The sequence below is a fragment of the Eretmochelys imbricata genome, chromosome 1 (assembly GCF_965152235.1).
Source record: "Eretmochelys imbricata isolate rEreImb1 chromosome 1, rEreImb1.hap1, whole genome shotgun sequence".
NCBI lineage: Eukaryota > Metazoa > Chordata > Testudines > Cheloniidae > Eretmochelys > Eretmochelys imbricata.
Window position 1 is genome coordinate 335612608 of NC_135572.1, and position 13893 is coordinate 335626500.

The 13893-nt window shown below is 40.8% G+C and overlaps 1 protein-coding gene across 1 annotated transcript in view; it reads left to right on the top strand.

Annotated features, from left to right (window-relative positions):
• Nucleotides 1-13893, top strand: part of FBXL13 (F-box and leucine rich repeat protein 13) — a 177487-nt gene that overhangs the window by 49945 nt on the left and 113649 nt on the right. The window contains exon 9 of the mRNA XM_077807867.1: nt 6267-6399. Within this exon, the coding sequence (XP_077663993.1) occupies nt 6267-6399 (133 nt within the window). The remainder of the gene's footprint in view (nt 1-6266; nt 6400-13893) is intronic.

Consider the following 13893-nt stretch of genomic DNA (forward strand, 5'->3'; position numbering starts at 1 on the left):
ATCAGCTGAAAGCCTGTTTTATATTGGGCTTACTGAAAAAAATAACCAGTGCTAGCCTAAAACCTAGGAAAAAAAAACTTTTAAAAATTGTTTGTTACTAAAAGCTTATGGTTTTAACTTTTATGAAAACCCCCTTCTAAAAAGCTACATGGTGGGTAAAATGCTGGGGGTCTGTTTCTTTAGATCAGAATAAGGCAGTTAAAGGGGAGGAGGTGTTGAACCTGTAAAATCGGTTCAGGAAAATAAACTCTAACACCGTTGTAGAACAACCTCTGATTGGCCCAATCCAAAGGTGGGAATAACAAGTCTGAAAGTTTTGGACTAAACTTTCTGTGTAGTTGCCTCATTCTACAGAAAGATAGGCAAGGTAAAAATCTCTCTTGGTCTTCAATTAAACCATGTGCTCTGTCTTTCCTCTGTTCTTTCTTTTAATCTACACTCTTACTGAATGCTTTTTTTTATCATGTGCTTACTAAACAGGCTCTGCAGCCATGTGCTCTCTATTTTCCCCCCTTTTCTTGCCCTGTTTTTAGGGAAGGTAAAGATCTTTCTCTCTCCAATTCAGCCATGTGCTTTCTATTTTTCCCATTACTGAATGCTTTTTTATTCACTTTTTTTATGTGATTACTAAATTCCCTTTTCTTGCCCTTTTTTTTTTTTTAACCTTTTTTCTCAACCTATCCTGATACTGAATGTTTTTTATTCACTTTTTTTTATCATGTGCTTACTAAATTTACTTTTTAAACCTAGATTTTAATGTTTTTAAGCCAGGTTTTGGCCATGTGCTTACTCAACAGGTTTTGCCTTAGTTTTTAATATTGTTTAATGCTTTAATTCACTTTTTTATCATGTGCTTCCTAAATTTCCTTCTTAATCCTGTTTTTATAGCTTTTAATGTAAGGTAAAGATCCTCTCTCTAAATTTTGAGACTACAGGATTGGTTCAACAAGTGCATTCTGTGACCTAGCTGTAAAACAGCCTCTGATTGGCCCACCAAAAGGAGGGGCTAGCTCCCAGGAGCGCTGTCCAGAACAGCTGTCATTTCAATACCAACAGTCAGTGGGGTAGGATGTTTTGCTCTGCATGTGTTCAGTAACATAAACACTCTAGACTTCGACTCCCTCAGGGAACGGATGGGTAGGATCCCCTGGGGGACTAACATGAAGGGGAAAGGAGTCCAGGAGAGCTGGCTGTATTTCAAGGAATCCCTGTTGAGGTCACAGGGACAAACCATCCCGATGTGTCGAAAGAATAGTAAATATGGCAGGCGACCAGCTTGGCTTAACGGTGAAATCCTAGCAGATCTTAAGCATAAAAAAGAAGCTCACAAGAAGTGGAAGGTTGGACATATGACCAGGGACGAGTATAAAAATATTGCTCGGGCATGTAGGAATGAAATTAGGAGGGCCAAATAGCACCTGGAGCTGCAGCTAGTGAGAGATGTTAAGAGTAACAAGAAGGGTTTCTTCAGGTATGTTGGCAACAAGAAGAAAGCCAAGGAAAGTGTGGGCCCCTTAATGAATGAGGGAGGCAACCTAGTGACGGAGGATGTGGAAAAAGCTAATGTACTCAATGCTTTTTTTGCCTCTGTCTTCACGAACAAGGTCAGCTCCCAGACTGCTGCGCTGGGCATCACAACATGGGGAATAGATGGCCAGCCCTCTGTGGAGAAAGAGGTGGTTAGGGACTATTTAGAAAAAACTGGACGTGCACAAGTCCATGGGGCCGGACGAGTTGCATCCGAGAGTGCTAAAGGAACTGGTGGCTGTGATTGCAGAGCCATTGGCCATTATCTTTGAAAACTCGTGGTGAACGGGGGAAGTCCCGGATGACTGGAAAAAGGCTAATGTAGTGCCAATCTTTAAAAAAGGGAAGAAGAAGGATCCTGGGAACTACAGGCCAGTCAGCCTCACTTCAGTCCCCAGAAAAATCATGGAGCAGGTCCTCAAAGAATCAATCCTGAAGCACTTACATGAGAGGAAAGTGATCAGGAACAGTCAGCATGGATTCACCAAGGGAAGGTCATGCCTGAGTAATCTAATCGCCTTCTATGATGAGATTACTGGTTCTGTGGATGAAGGGAAAGCAGTGGATGTATTGTATCTTGACTTGAGCAAAGCTTTTGACACGGTCTCCCACAGTATTCTTGTCAGCAAGTTAAGGAAGTATGGGCTGGATGAATGCACTATAAGGTGGGTAGAAAGTTGGCTAGATTGTCGGGCTCAACGGGTAATGATCAATAGCTCCATGTCTAGTTGGCAGCTGGTGTCAAGTGAAGTGCCCCAGGGGTCGGTCCTGGGGCCGGTTTTGTTCAATATCTTCATAAATGATCTGGAGGATGGTGTGGATTGCACCCTCAGCAAGTTTGCAGATGACACTAAACTGGGAGGAGAGGTAGATACGCTGGAGCGTAGGGGTAGGATACAGAGGGACCTAGACAAACTAGAGGATTGGGCCAAAAGAAATCTGATGAGGTTCAATAAGGACAAGTGCAGAGTCCTGCACTTAGGACGGAAGAACCCCATGCACCGCTACAGACTAGGGACCGAATGGCTCGGCAGCAGTTCTGCAGAAAAGGACCTAGGGGTGACAGTGGACGAGAAGCTGGATATGAGTCAGCAGTGTGCCCTTGTTGCCAAGAAGGCCAATGGCATTTTGGGATGTATAAGTAGGGGAATAGCGAGCAGATCGAGGGACGTGATCGTCCCCCTCTTTTCGACATTGGTGAGGCCTCATCTGGAGTACTGTGTCCAGTTTTGGGCCTCACGCTACAAGAAGGATGTGGATAAATTGGAGAGAGTCCAGCGAAGGGCAACAAAAATGATTAGGGGTCTGGAACACATGACTTATGAGGAGAGGCTGAGGGAACTGGGATTGTTTAGTCTGCAGAAGAGAAGAATGAGGGGGGATTTGATAGCTGCTTTCAGCTACCTGAGAGGTGGTTCCAGAGAGGATGGATCTAGACTATTCTCAGTGGTAGAAGAGGACAGGACAAGGAGTAATGGTTTCAAGTTGCAGTGGGGGAGGTTTAGGTTGGATATTAGGAAAAACTTTTTCACTAGGAGGGTGGTGAAATACTGGAATGTGTTGCCTAGGGAGGTGGTGGAATCTCCTTCCTTAGAAGTTTTTAAGGTCAGGCTTGACAAAGCCCTGGCTGGGATGATTTAATTGGGTATGGGTCCTGCTTTTGAGCAGGGGGTTGGACTAGATGACCTCCTGAGGTCCCTTCCAACCCTGATATTCTATGATTCTCTATTGTTTGACAGATCTCCTTACTCAATCACTTCCAATAACCTTACCCAAACGTCTCTCACTCTAATCTTTCAGTGTATCACATTTTCTATTCTTTTATAGCATACCTTTACCAGCCTCTCTCTTTTCTTTAATAACCTTCCCTTTAACAACAGCTCTCCTTACACACACCTTTTTTCAATAAACCTTACCGAAACTTTAAACCGCTCTCAATGTATCCAAACACACTTCCCCCATTCAAACACGCACAAAATTTTTTTCAAAATGGCCGACGGCACCAAACTTTGGCACCAATGGAAACGGGGTGGGAATGCGGGACATAAATCCTAAAGGGGTGTGGAAACCTGTGAAAAATGCATGGTGATGAGTACTATCAAGGCCTTTACTACTGGCATCCTATGGAGGATATGTGTGGAAATGTGGGCACACATTGTGAATAAGAACCTAAGTTAGCCAGTTACACAGGTCTTGCTGTGATAGAAGAAAGAAGACTCATTTTATCAATATGCTCAGTGGAGGAGGAGGATGCCCATCTAGGGCAGAAGCAAGGATTCTCTAGAGAAAAGGAGAATTAGGGTTTACATGACAACAGGAGGAGTGGCTTACATCTACACCACCTTTGACTGGGCTGCAGAGGCAAGCTGTCTCCAAGATGTACATGGCAAGACCACTTCAGCAGCATCTAGCAGTAAGAGGGTCATGTCCTCTGGGAGTGGTGGCAACACTACCACAGGAAGCAATGCCAGGCCAATGATAGCAACTGCTCATAATCCAGTTTTCAATATAACCTTGGTTGTCTCATGCAAAGCTTATATGCGTGGGCGAGGAGAGTCCAAGGGGGTAGTTTCTTGGAACCCCTTTGATGTGGTTTACCTGTTAACGTTTGTTTAATGTTCAGTTGTTTTTTTATTTTGGTATGGTTAATACTTTCATAAATTGAAAAGGAACAAAATATGTAGCTTGTCTTGAGCCTGTGGCCTTGTCTGCATTAGACTTAAAATTTCCCACTGTTGTATCTCCACTGGTGGAAACAATAGTCAGACATGCTGTGGACATAGCACAAATGGCTGATGGAGTTTTAGTCACCATGTTGTCTGGACCTGCCTTGACCAGGGGTAGGTAGATGACATGGCGGGTAAATTGCAGAAAGCTAGTCTATATACTAGTGCTCCTTATGTAACTACCACTGGTGGAACTGCACTGGTGGGAGCAACAGTGGAAATTTTTTTTAACCTTTTAATTTTAAATGTATTTAAAATGTTACAATAAAGATATTTCTGTAGCTTTGCAGTCTTCAAAAATGGTAGAAGTGTGAAGATTTTTAGAGCACTCCCTGGTAAAATAGTGGCTAGAATAGGCTTTGTCAACTTTGTTTTTTAAAAAACAGCCCTAACTGGAAGGAGAGCCTCCAGTACATGAACATACTGCTCCAGGTAGGAGTATAGTCAAATGTGGAGATCCCAAAAGAAGATGTTTGTTTTTAACTGCCCATCAAATTTGAAGAAACCTGTTGTTATCACTTTATTAATTGTGCTGTTAGCCTAAATTGTTAATGAGTTGACAGGTTCTGCACTGGTTGTGACTCCCTTTTGTTGGGAGTCCCTTCTCCATCTCAAATATAGTTTATAGCAATACATGTGTTTCAAATCAAGGCTGGGTGCTTTTCTTGAAGATGTTCTTTAACACAAGTTATTGGGCTCAATACAGGAATAAGTGGATGAAATTCTGTGATCTGTGTTATGCAGAAGGTCAGACTAAATGATCTAATGGTTCCTTCTGAGTTTGAAGTCTATGCAATGATATATTTACTACATGTGTTACAGTACTTTTGCACTGATGCTGTATTGCACATTTCATTTCATCCAAACATTAAAGTCTCTCAAAACCCCTGTAAGGTGGTAGCGTTTACTTTTATACTGATGCACAGAAAAATTAAGTGACTTGAGCATGATTGCTTAGGGTGAAATCCTGCTCTTAATGAAGTTAGTGGCAAAACTTCAGTTGACTTCAGTGTAGGAATCACCAGGCCCTCCGTGAGAATCCCAATCTTGTGCTCTAATGACTAACCTACTCTCACCCTCCTTCTGAATTAAAATAATGGTGATTGCACTTCATAATGATTTGAAGTAGAGCACATATGGCATAAAATGGATAGATTTAGTATGGTGGATGTAACATAAGTTACCCTTTTAAAGGTGACCTACGAAGGAAAGATATGTTTGTGATCTTTCTTGTTTTTTTATGAAGAACCAGTTTAAAGAAGGCTTGCATGCTCATTTTTTATCTTAAAAAAGGAGGGATTTTTAGATGGGGGTTTTTTGTTTTGTGTTTTTGTTGTTGTGTTTTTTTTTTTTTGTTAGAGATATCAGGTCTTGACTTTCCCATGTTTGCTAGAAAACTTCTTAGACTGTTTTTGAAACTTTTTTTTTCTTCTTTTTGTTAACAGATATTTAACTCAGAGTTTTAACTCTGCAGGGAATGGGAGGGAAGGAAGTTTAAAGATTCATCCATGCCTAGTTCTTTAGCTTAACTTGGGTCCAGGTCTCTAATCATTCAGCAAAAGAGGGAAGACAAAAACTTTATATTCCTGATATATCTAAGGTTAAAAATAATCTTAAAAATCCTTTACAATAATTTAGGTCTTTAGACAACATAAAGGAAAAATCAAAAATGGAAAAAGCCAATACTGTGTGGTTTTTTTTTTTTTCTTTGTTGGTCACTTATGTATGTTTCCTCCCTGTGGATTGGTTAGTATGACAGCCTGTGCATAATAAAGTTTAGGCCTCAATCCTGCAAACACTTATGCGCATATTTAACTTCATGCATGTGAGTATTCTTACTAAGTAGTCTAGTACAGTTTGTATATAAAGATGAGAATGTGTTTCAGCATTTGCATAGTCAAAGTCTTAGATTGTACAGCAAATTTCTAACACTTAGTACTTTTTAATAATTTTGTCTATTTTGTTTGTATAACAACTTTGATACCTGATATCTGAATTGTTGAATTTCTTTAGATTGATTTTTCTTCAGTAAAGCACAAGATGCAGGACAGAACAGTAATAAATATTCTGAAGAAATGGCGTCCTTATGTGGTACGTTTGAATCTTCGTGGTTGTTCTCTTCACTGGCCAAGCTTTAAAAGTATTAGTAAGTATTTTAATATTTTTTATTTCTATCTCTTCTTTTCCCTCTCTTGCATCTTTTTCTTTTTATCAGATGCCTCACTCTGTCACTAGGTTGTTTTTTTTTTTTTTCTGCTTTGCAGCATATGAGCTTCCCTACAACTACAGCCATGGCAAAGCAGAATGAATATGGGATCAGTAGGCTCCTTTAAATTGCTTTTCGCCACTACTCCCAGTTTCTAGGCACTGTAATAGCCTTATAGCTTAGCAGTACTAGAGTTGTATAGAATAACTTTTATTATGTTTTGAGATACTGTGAGTATAGTCTGACAAATGAGGCTGGAATGCAAACTTGTGCTTAAATGTACATGCCAGAACCAACTGCACTGAGGTAATTAAAACAAAACTCAGATGTACACAATACTGTGATGTATTATCATTTAAAGTTGAAGTCACAATATTCAATGTCTGAGAAATCCTGATTTCTAGCATCAAACAGTTAAAAATGGAGGCAGGGAGCACACTAATAAAGACTTGTCCACTTTTTTTATGTTTAGGACACTGTAAGGAAAATTATAACCATGCACGCCTGCCAATAATGCAAAATAAAACCATAACTTCCTTAGTGCCTGTTCAAATATTTCTTGCTATGGTGCTCTTCAGTGCCACAGTGCAGGGCAACTGCACCTGCATTCCCCCTCATGGCCCACCAAGATACTTAAACTTAATTCAGTAAAGTCTTCCAAGGATAAGCAGGAAACTGCCATATCTGATACATATAGAAACCCACAAAAGACCATGAAAACAATGTTCTGAGTTTAAGGTGGGCTTCAGTTTTTGTTCTGCTGAACAGATTTTGAAAAATTGAATCAGGCCACGTATAATATTGCTAACTGCAAAAGTGCAAAAATCATGAGTGACCCTCAAAAATCATGATAAAAGTAGATCAAGAAACAAAATATTATTTCTTTTGATTTTTGAATTCCCCTTGCCCACCTCCAATGTCTGTATGACACTTAGTTGCCATCTTTCAAATTTTATAGTGAGTGAGGTAATTTTGGCCTCAGTTGCAGGAGCTCCTTCTGGGGGACCAAAATAAAATTGAGCACACAGTCCCCACCTGGATTGAGGAGCTTCAGTTAGGAAAGTGGAAATTGTATGTGCTTTTGTCTACTGTGAAGAGCTAGAAATCAGGACTGTGTAGTGAATGAAGCTGTTGTCCATAGCATCATGGTCTCATTTGTTGAGGAATTTGGAAGGTGTGTAATTGGTTAAGGAGGGGATTACAGAAAGAGAAAGGATTATCTTTTGTTTAAGGAAGTTGAATGTCAGGCTGGAAAATGGATTCTATTTCTTCCTCTGCATCAGAGTTCCTGTGAGATGCTAGGCAAGTTGCTTAAACCAGTACTTTCAGTGATGGCCACTAATTGTATGTTCTTCTGATTTGCGGAAGTGCTGAGCACTCACAACTGCAATGGAAGTCAACTGGAGCCACTCTTTAAAGTGCTAGGTACTCTGAAAAATGAGGTCCTAGGTGACTTGAGTTGGACACCCAAAATTAGTGGACATTTTTGACAATTTGGGCTTTAATCAGCTCCACATCTGTAAAACGGGGATAAAAATGCCACCTATTCTCACAGGGGTATTGTGAACATTAATGAATTTGTTTGTGAAGTACTTGGATACTATGGTGAAAGCACCACAGGAATGCCCAGAAGGAAATTATTAGTTCTTTATTCAGTGTAGGGTTTGGATGGCATATGGTCTAAGGTCACAGTAAGTAATGAATAAGTATCCATGCACTGAATAAGGTAGGATTCTGTGGAAAAATTAGTATGCGATCTTGTAATTAAAGTTTTGTATCATGATTAAGGCTGCAAGTTTGTCATGGAGGTCATGGATTCCATGACTTTCCGGGACCTCCGTGACTTCTGCAGCAGCTGGTGCGGTTGGCCCAGAGGTTGCCTGAGCATTTCAGGCAGTCCCTGAGCCAGCCACTGCTGGGTCAGTCTTGGGCCACCATGCCCCTCTCCCTCAGCAGCAGCAGGAGTTTGGGTGTGGGAGGGGGCTCAAGGCTGGGGGTTGGGGCACAGGAGGGGGTAAGTGCTGCCCAGAACCCTTACCTCGGGGGGCTCCCCGGAAGTGGTGATATCCCTCTCCCTCAGCTCTGGAGGCGTGCCCAGGCAGCTCTGCACACTGCCTCTGACTGCAGGCACCACCCCCGCAGCTCCCATTGGCTGTGGTACCCAGCCAATGGGAGCTGTGGAGCCAGCACTCAGGGCGAAGGCAGTGCACTGAGCTGCTGGCCGCACCTCTGCCTAGGAGCTGAGGGAGGGGGTGTTGCTGCTTCTGGGGAGGTGCAGAGCCAGGTAGGGAGCCTGCCAACCCACACTCCCAGCACCAGCGGGGGTCCTGGGCTGCATGCCACTGCCCACCTCCCCCTGAGCACCTAAAGTGCCCCCCCCCAGGCCATCCCCCACCCCCAAGTACCTGCGGCACCCTGGGCCACCCCTCCCTCCCCCCAAGATTTATTCAGTGGTATATAGTAAGAGTCATGGACAGGTCACAGGTCGTGAATTTTTGTTTACTGCCCGTGACCTGTCCATGACTCTTACTAAAAATACCCGTGAATAATATGTACCCTTAATCATGATGGATATGGACAGGCACCCTTAAGTTTTGTATTTCCTAACCTTTGAGTGCTTGACTTTGCAATCTTAATGTTCTTTTCTCATTTATTTTATTTATTTATTGCATATCTGTATACAGTGCCTAGCAACAAACATTGAGTAACCAATCACTGACTGGGGCATCTAGACATTACTGCAATGTAAATTACTTGTCTGATGATCATATGGTATCTTAGAGCCCATCAGTAACTGAAGCCAGGGTCACTGCTATATGTCCAGGTATTGTTGCTATGATTAAGGGACTGTGAAATGCTATAGAGCCCAAACCAACTTGGCAGGAACCTTTGAGCTTCTCAAGCCTTTTGGGTCATTTTTATATTTATAGTTTTTATATCTAAGAGGAAATAAAGGATACTGTATGGCCCCAATAAGAAAAAAAGTGAATAGAGGGTGCTGCTTAAGATATAATAATGACACTTAGTATTTAGAATGAAGATTACTTTGTCTTTAGAAGCTCAGAGTGTAGACAAGTGCGTGGAGGTGTCCTGAAGCCTCTGGGAGTAGACTGATGTAAGTAACTCCTGAACTTAGTAGTCAGCACTTGCATTAGGAACTTTTGGGCAGCATTTTAAGTGATTTAGTTTTGTACAACAGTAGCTGAATCTTTCCTCTTTACATCAGTGTCCTTAAAAGAACACATTATTTAAGATTTTGTTATCTTTTTCTGGTACATACAGCAGCTCATGTTACAACCCATCAGCAATTAATCCAAGCACTCTGCATTGCTAATCAAATCACTCTGTGTAAATCCAGTGTTGTTTCGATGTGCAGTTGCTCTCACTCATGCTAGGCTGTTTCGAGTGAAATAATCACTATCAACTTTGTCTGTAAAACTTTTGTTGGTCAGGGGTGTGAAAAATAACACACCCCTGACTGACATAAGTTATATTGACAGAAGTGCTTGTGTGGACAGTGCTATGTTAGCAGGAGATGCTCTCTTGCCGACATAGCTACCACTGCTCATTGGGGGTGGTTTAATTATGTCAATTGCCGTAGAGTGGCTACACAGGAGTCCTTACAGCAGTGCATCTGCAGTGATACAGCTGTGCCACAGTAAGATGTCTAGTGTAGACTTAGTCTACCTTGAGTGTACTAACTTAAGCTACGGTTACAGTAAAGACAAGCCCTCAGAGAAACACTTGTAGCCTGACCCTGAGAAAGCTACAAGACAGAGATTTTGGGGTAGAGTAGTGGCTGGAAAAAGAGTAAGACTATTGAACAAGGAAACTGTATCGTGTGTGTTTCCAACTATGTTCAGGGAAACAGGACTTTATCTACATTCTTTGTAAATAAACAGGATTGTGTCAAGGAAATATTTGACATTTCATTAATTTCTCCTCCTAGTGGAAACAGCCCACGAGACTCTGACTAATGGCTAACTGCTTGGGTAAAAGGGGGCAACAATTGTAATTACCTGATATACAAAATAAGATATTATTAAATATCAAGTATGATCTGTATTTACAATTAATAATACAATTTGAGTGAACATTTTCAATAAATTGTCTCCAACCTGTTCATGCTGGGAATCTAGATCCTGTCTCTTAATCCGTATTTGTGGAAGGCCTCATTAGCAGCTTAATATTGTGGTTCCATTGTACTGGGGGCAGGAGGTGAGGAGCTTGTAAATAGGAGCCACACCCATTCATGCCACTGAATTTAGTTCTGTGGGGGGCTGCTGTGCAGTGTGATTTGGGGGACAAGCATGGATTGGGGCTTAGCTATTGGGAATGTCTTTATGCAGTTCCACTGGCTGTTTCCCCTGCAGAGCAAGTAATAGGAGCTAGTGAAGTCATTGGTGCTATATAGAATATTAGTTTTTAAATAGTTCCAAAGCTTTAGTTCCCAAACTTGACACAGTCTCCTGCAACCTTAGGTATAATGAAGCTAGGGATTCCACTGGAGTTTTGATAATTGGGAACTGGTTTCCCCTTAAGAACTAGATAGATGGTAACTTGAAGGTTGGTTTCTGTTTATAAGCCCAAAGTACAATTATTACCAAGTTAATACTTATAAACCTCAAGCAATTATGCTACAGTAGTTACTGCAGCATTAGTTATATACATACATTATCTTATGTGCAGTGCTGAGGAAGAGCCCGTGATCATGGTACATGTAGGTAACAATGACATGGGGCCCGGAGGCCAAATTTAGGCTGTTAGGTAAGAGATTAAAATCCAGGTCCTCCATGGTAGCATCCTATGAAATGCTTCCAGTTCCTGCAGTTCTGCCTGTCTGACTCTGTGTGTGGGTCTCAATGCATGGATGAGACAATGGTATTGGGAGGAGGAATTTAGGCTTATTAGGAACTGGGGAAACTTTTGGGAAAGGAAGAGCCTATACAGAAAGGATGGGCTCCACCTAAACCAAAACAGAATCAGATTACTGACATGTAAAATTAAAGGTTGCGGAGAAGATTTTAAACTAAGGGCTGGGGGAAAGCCAACAGATGTGGAAGAGCATGCAGTTTGGGTGGAAACATCTTATAGGGATGAATTTGCTGAAGGGGGGACTCTGTATATTAGTAAAGAAGATAGGATAGAAGTTGATGTACAGGTAGGAACTGAAGAGAAACAGTTGAACAAAAAACAGCCCCATTCAGTTACGTCACAACTAAATACTTACTAAATACTCATTTTATAAGTGTTTGCATACAAGTGCTAGAAGTCTAAATACTAAGATGGGTGAACTTGATTGCTTGATATTAAATGAGAATTTTGATATAATAGGTATCACTGAAACTTGGTGGAATGATAATAATCAATGGACATAGTAATACGAACTATATAGGAATGACAGAGTAGGTTGTGTTCATGGGTGTGGCATTTAAAAGAAAGTATATAGTCAAATACAATAAAAATCTTAAATGAATCAAACTGTACCATAGAATCTCTGTGGATAGAAATTCCATGCTTGAATAATAAGAATATAGCAGTAGGAATATACTATTGACCAGAATGGTGATTGTGAAATGGTCAGGGAGATTAAAGAGGCTACAAAAACAAAAAACCCAATAACAATGTGGGATTTCAGCCAGCCCCATATTGACCAGGTATACGTCACCTCAGGAAGGGATGCAGAGTTAAAATTTCTAAATACCATTAAAGGCTGCTTCTTGGAGCAGCTAGTCCTGGAACCCACAAAGGGAGGGGCAGTTCTTGGTTTAGTTCTAAGTGCATCACAGGATGTGGCCCAAGAGGGGAATATAGCTGAACTGCTCAGTAATAGCAACCATAATGTAATTAAATTTAACATCCTATAGGGGGGAAAATACCAAAGAAACCCTCTGTAGTAGCATTTAACTTCAAAAAGGAGAACAAAATTGAGGAAGCTAGTTAAACAGAAATTAAAAGGAACAGTCACAAGAGTGAAATGTCTGCAAGCTGCGTGGAAACTATTTAAAAACACCATAATAGTGGCTCAAACTAAATGTATACCCCAAATAAAAAAAGAGGACCAAAAAAGTGCCATTATGTTTAAACAGAGTAAAAGAGACAGAGGTAAAAAGGCATCCTTTAAAAATTGGAAGTCAAATCCTAGTGAGGAAAATAGAAAGAAGCATAAACTCTGGCTAGTCAAGTGTAAAAAGTATAATTAGGCAGGCCAAAAAAGAATTTTGAAGAGCAAATAGCAAAAGGCACAAAAACTAACAGCAATGTTTTTAAAAATACATCAGAAGCAGGAAGACTGACAAGCAATCAGTGGTGCCACTGGGTGCTCAAGATGCTAAAGGAGCATTCATGGAAGAAAAATCCATTGCAGAGAAGCTAAGTAAATTCTATAGATGATGTGAGGGAGATTTGCATATCTGAGCAAGACTTTTTAGGTGACAGATCTAAGGAACTGTCCCAGATTGAGGTGTCAGTAGAGGATGTTTTGGAACAAAATGAAACAGTAATAAGATCCCAGAACCAGATGGTATTTACCCAAGAGTTCTGAAAGAACTCAGATATGAAATTGCACAACTAACTGTGGTATGTAAACTGTTGCTTAAATCAGCTTCTGTATCAGACTGGTGGATAGCTAATGTGGTGATTTAAAAAAAAAAGTGTTCCAGAGGCAATCCTGGCAGTTACAGGCCAGTAAGCCTAACTTCAGTACAAGGCAAATTGGTTGAAACTGTAGTAAAGAATAGAATTATCAGATACATAGGATGAACACAATAGGTTGAATCAAAATTCAACATGGCTTTTGTAGAGGGGAAACCATGCCTCACCAATAGATTAGAATTGTCCAAGTGTGTTAACAAGCATGTGGTCAAGGGTGATCCAGTTGAAATAGTGTACCTGGACTTTCAGAAAGCCTTTGACAAGGTCTTATACCAAAGGTTCTTAAGCAAAGTAAGGAGTCATGGCAGAAGAGGGAAAGGTCCTCGCATGGATTAGTAACTGGTTAAAAGATGGGAAACAAAGGGTAGGAATAAATTGTCAGTTTTCACAATGGAGAAAAGTAAATAGCAGGGATCCCCAAAGATATGTACTGGGACCTGTGCAGTTTAATTTTTCATAAATGATCTGGAAAAGAGGTGAACAATGAGGTGGAAAAATTTGCAGATGATACACAATTACTTATAGTTAAGTCCAAAACTGACTAAGTTTCAAAGGGATCTCACACAACTGGGTGATTAGGCAACAAAATGGCAGATGAAATTCATTAAGTGCAAAGTATTGCACATTGGAAAACTAATCCCAACTGTACATACGAAACGATGGAGTTTTAATTTAGCTGTTACCACTTGAGAGAGAACTTGGAGTCGTCATGGATAGTTCTCTGAGTACATCTGCTCAGTGTACAGCAGCAGTCAAAAAAGCTAACAATGTTAGGAACCA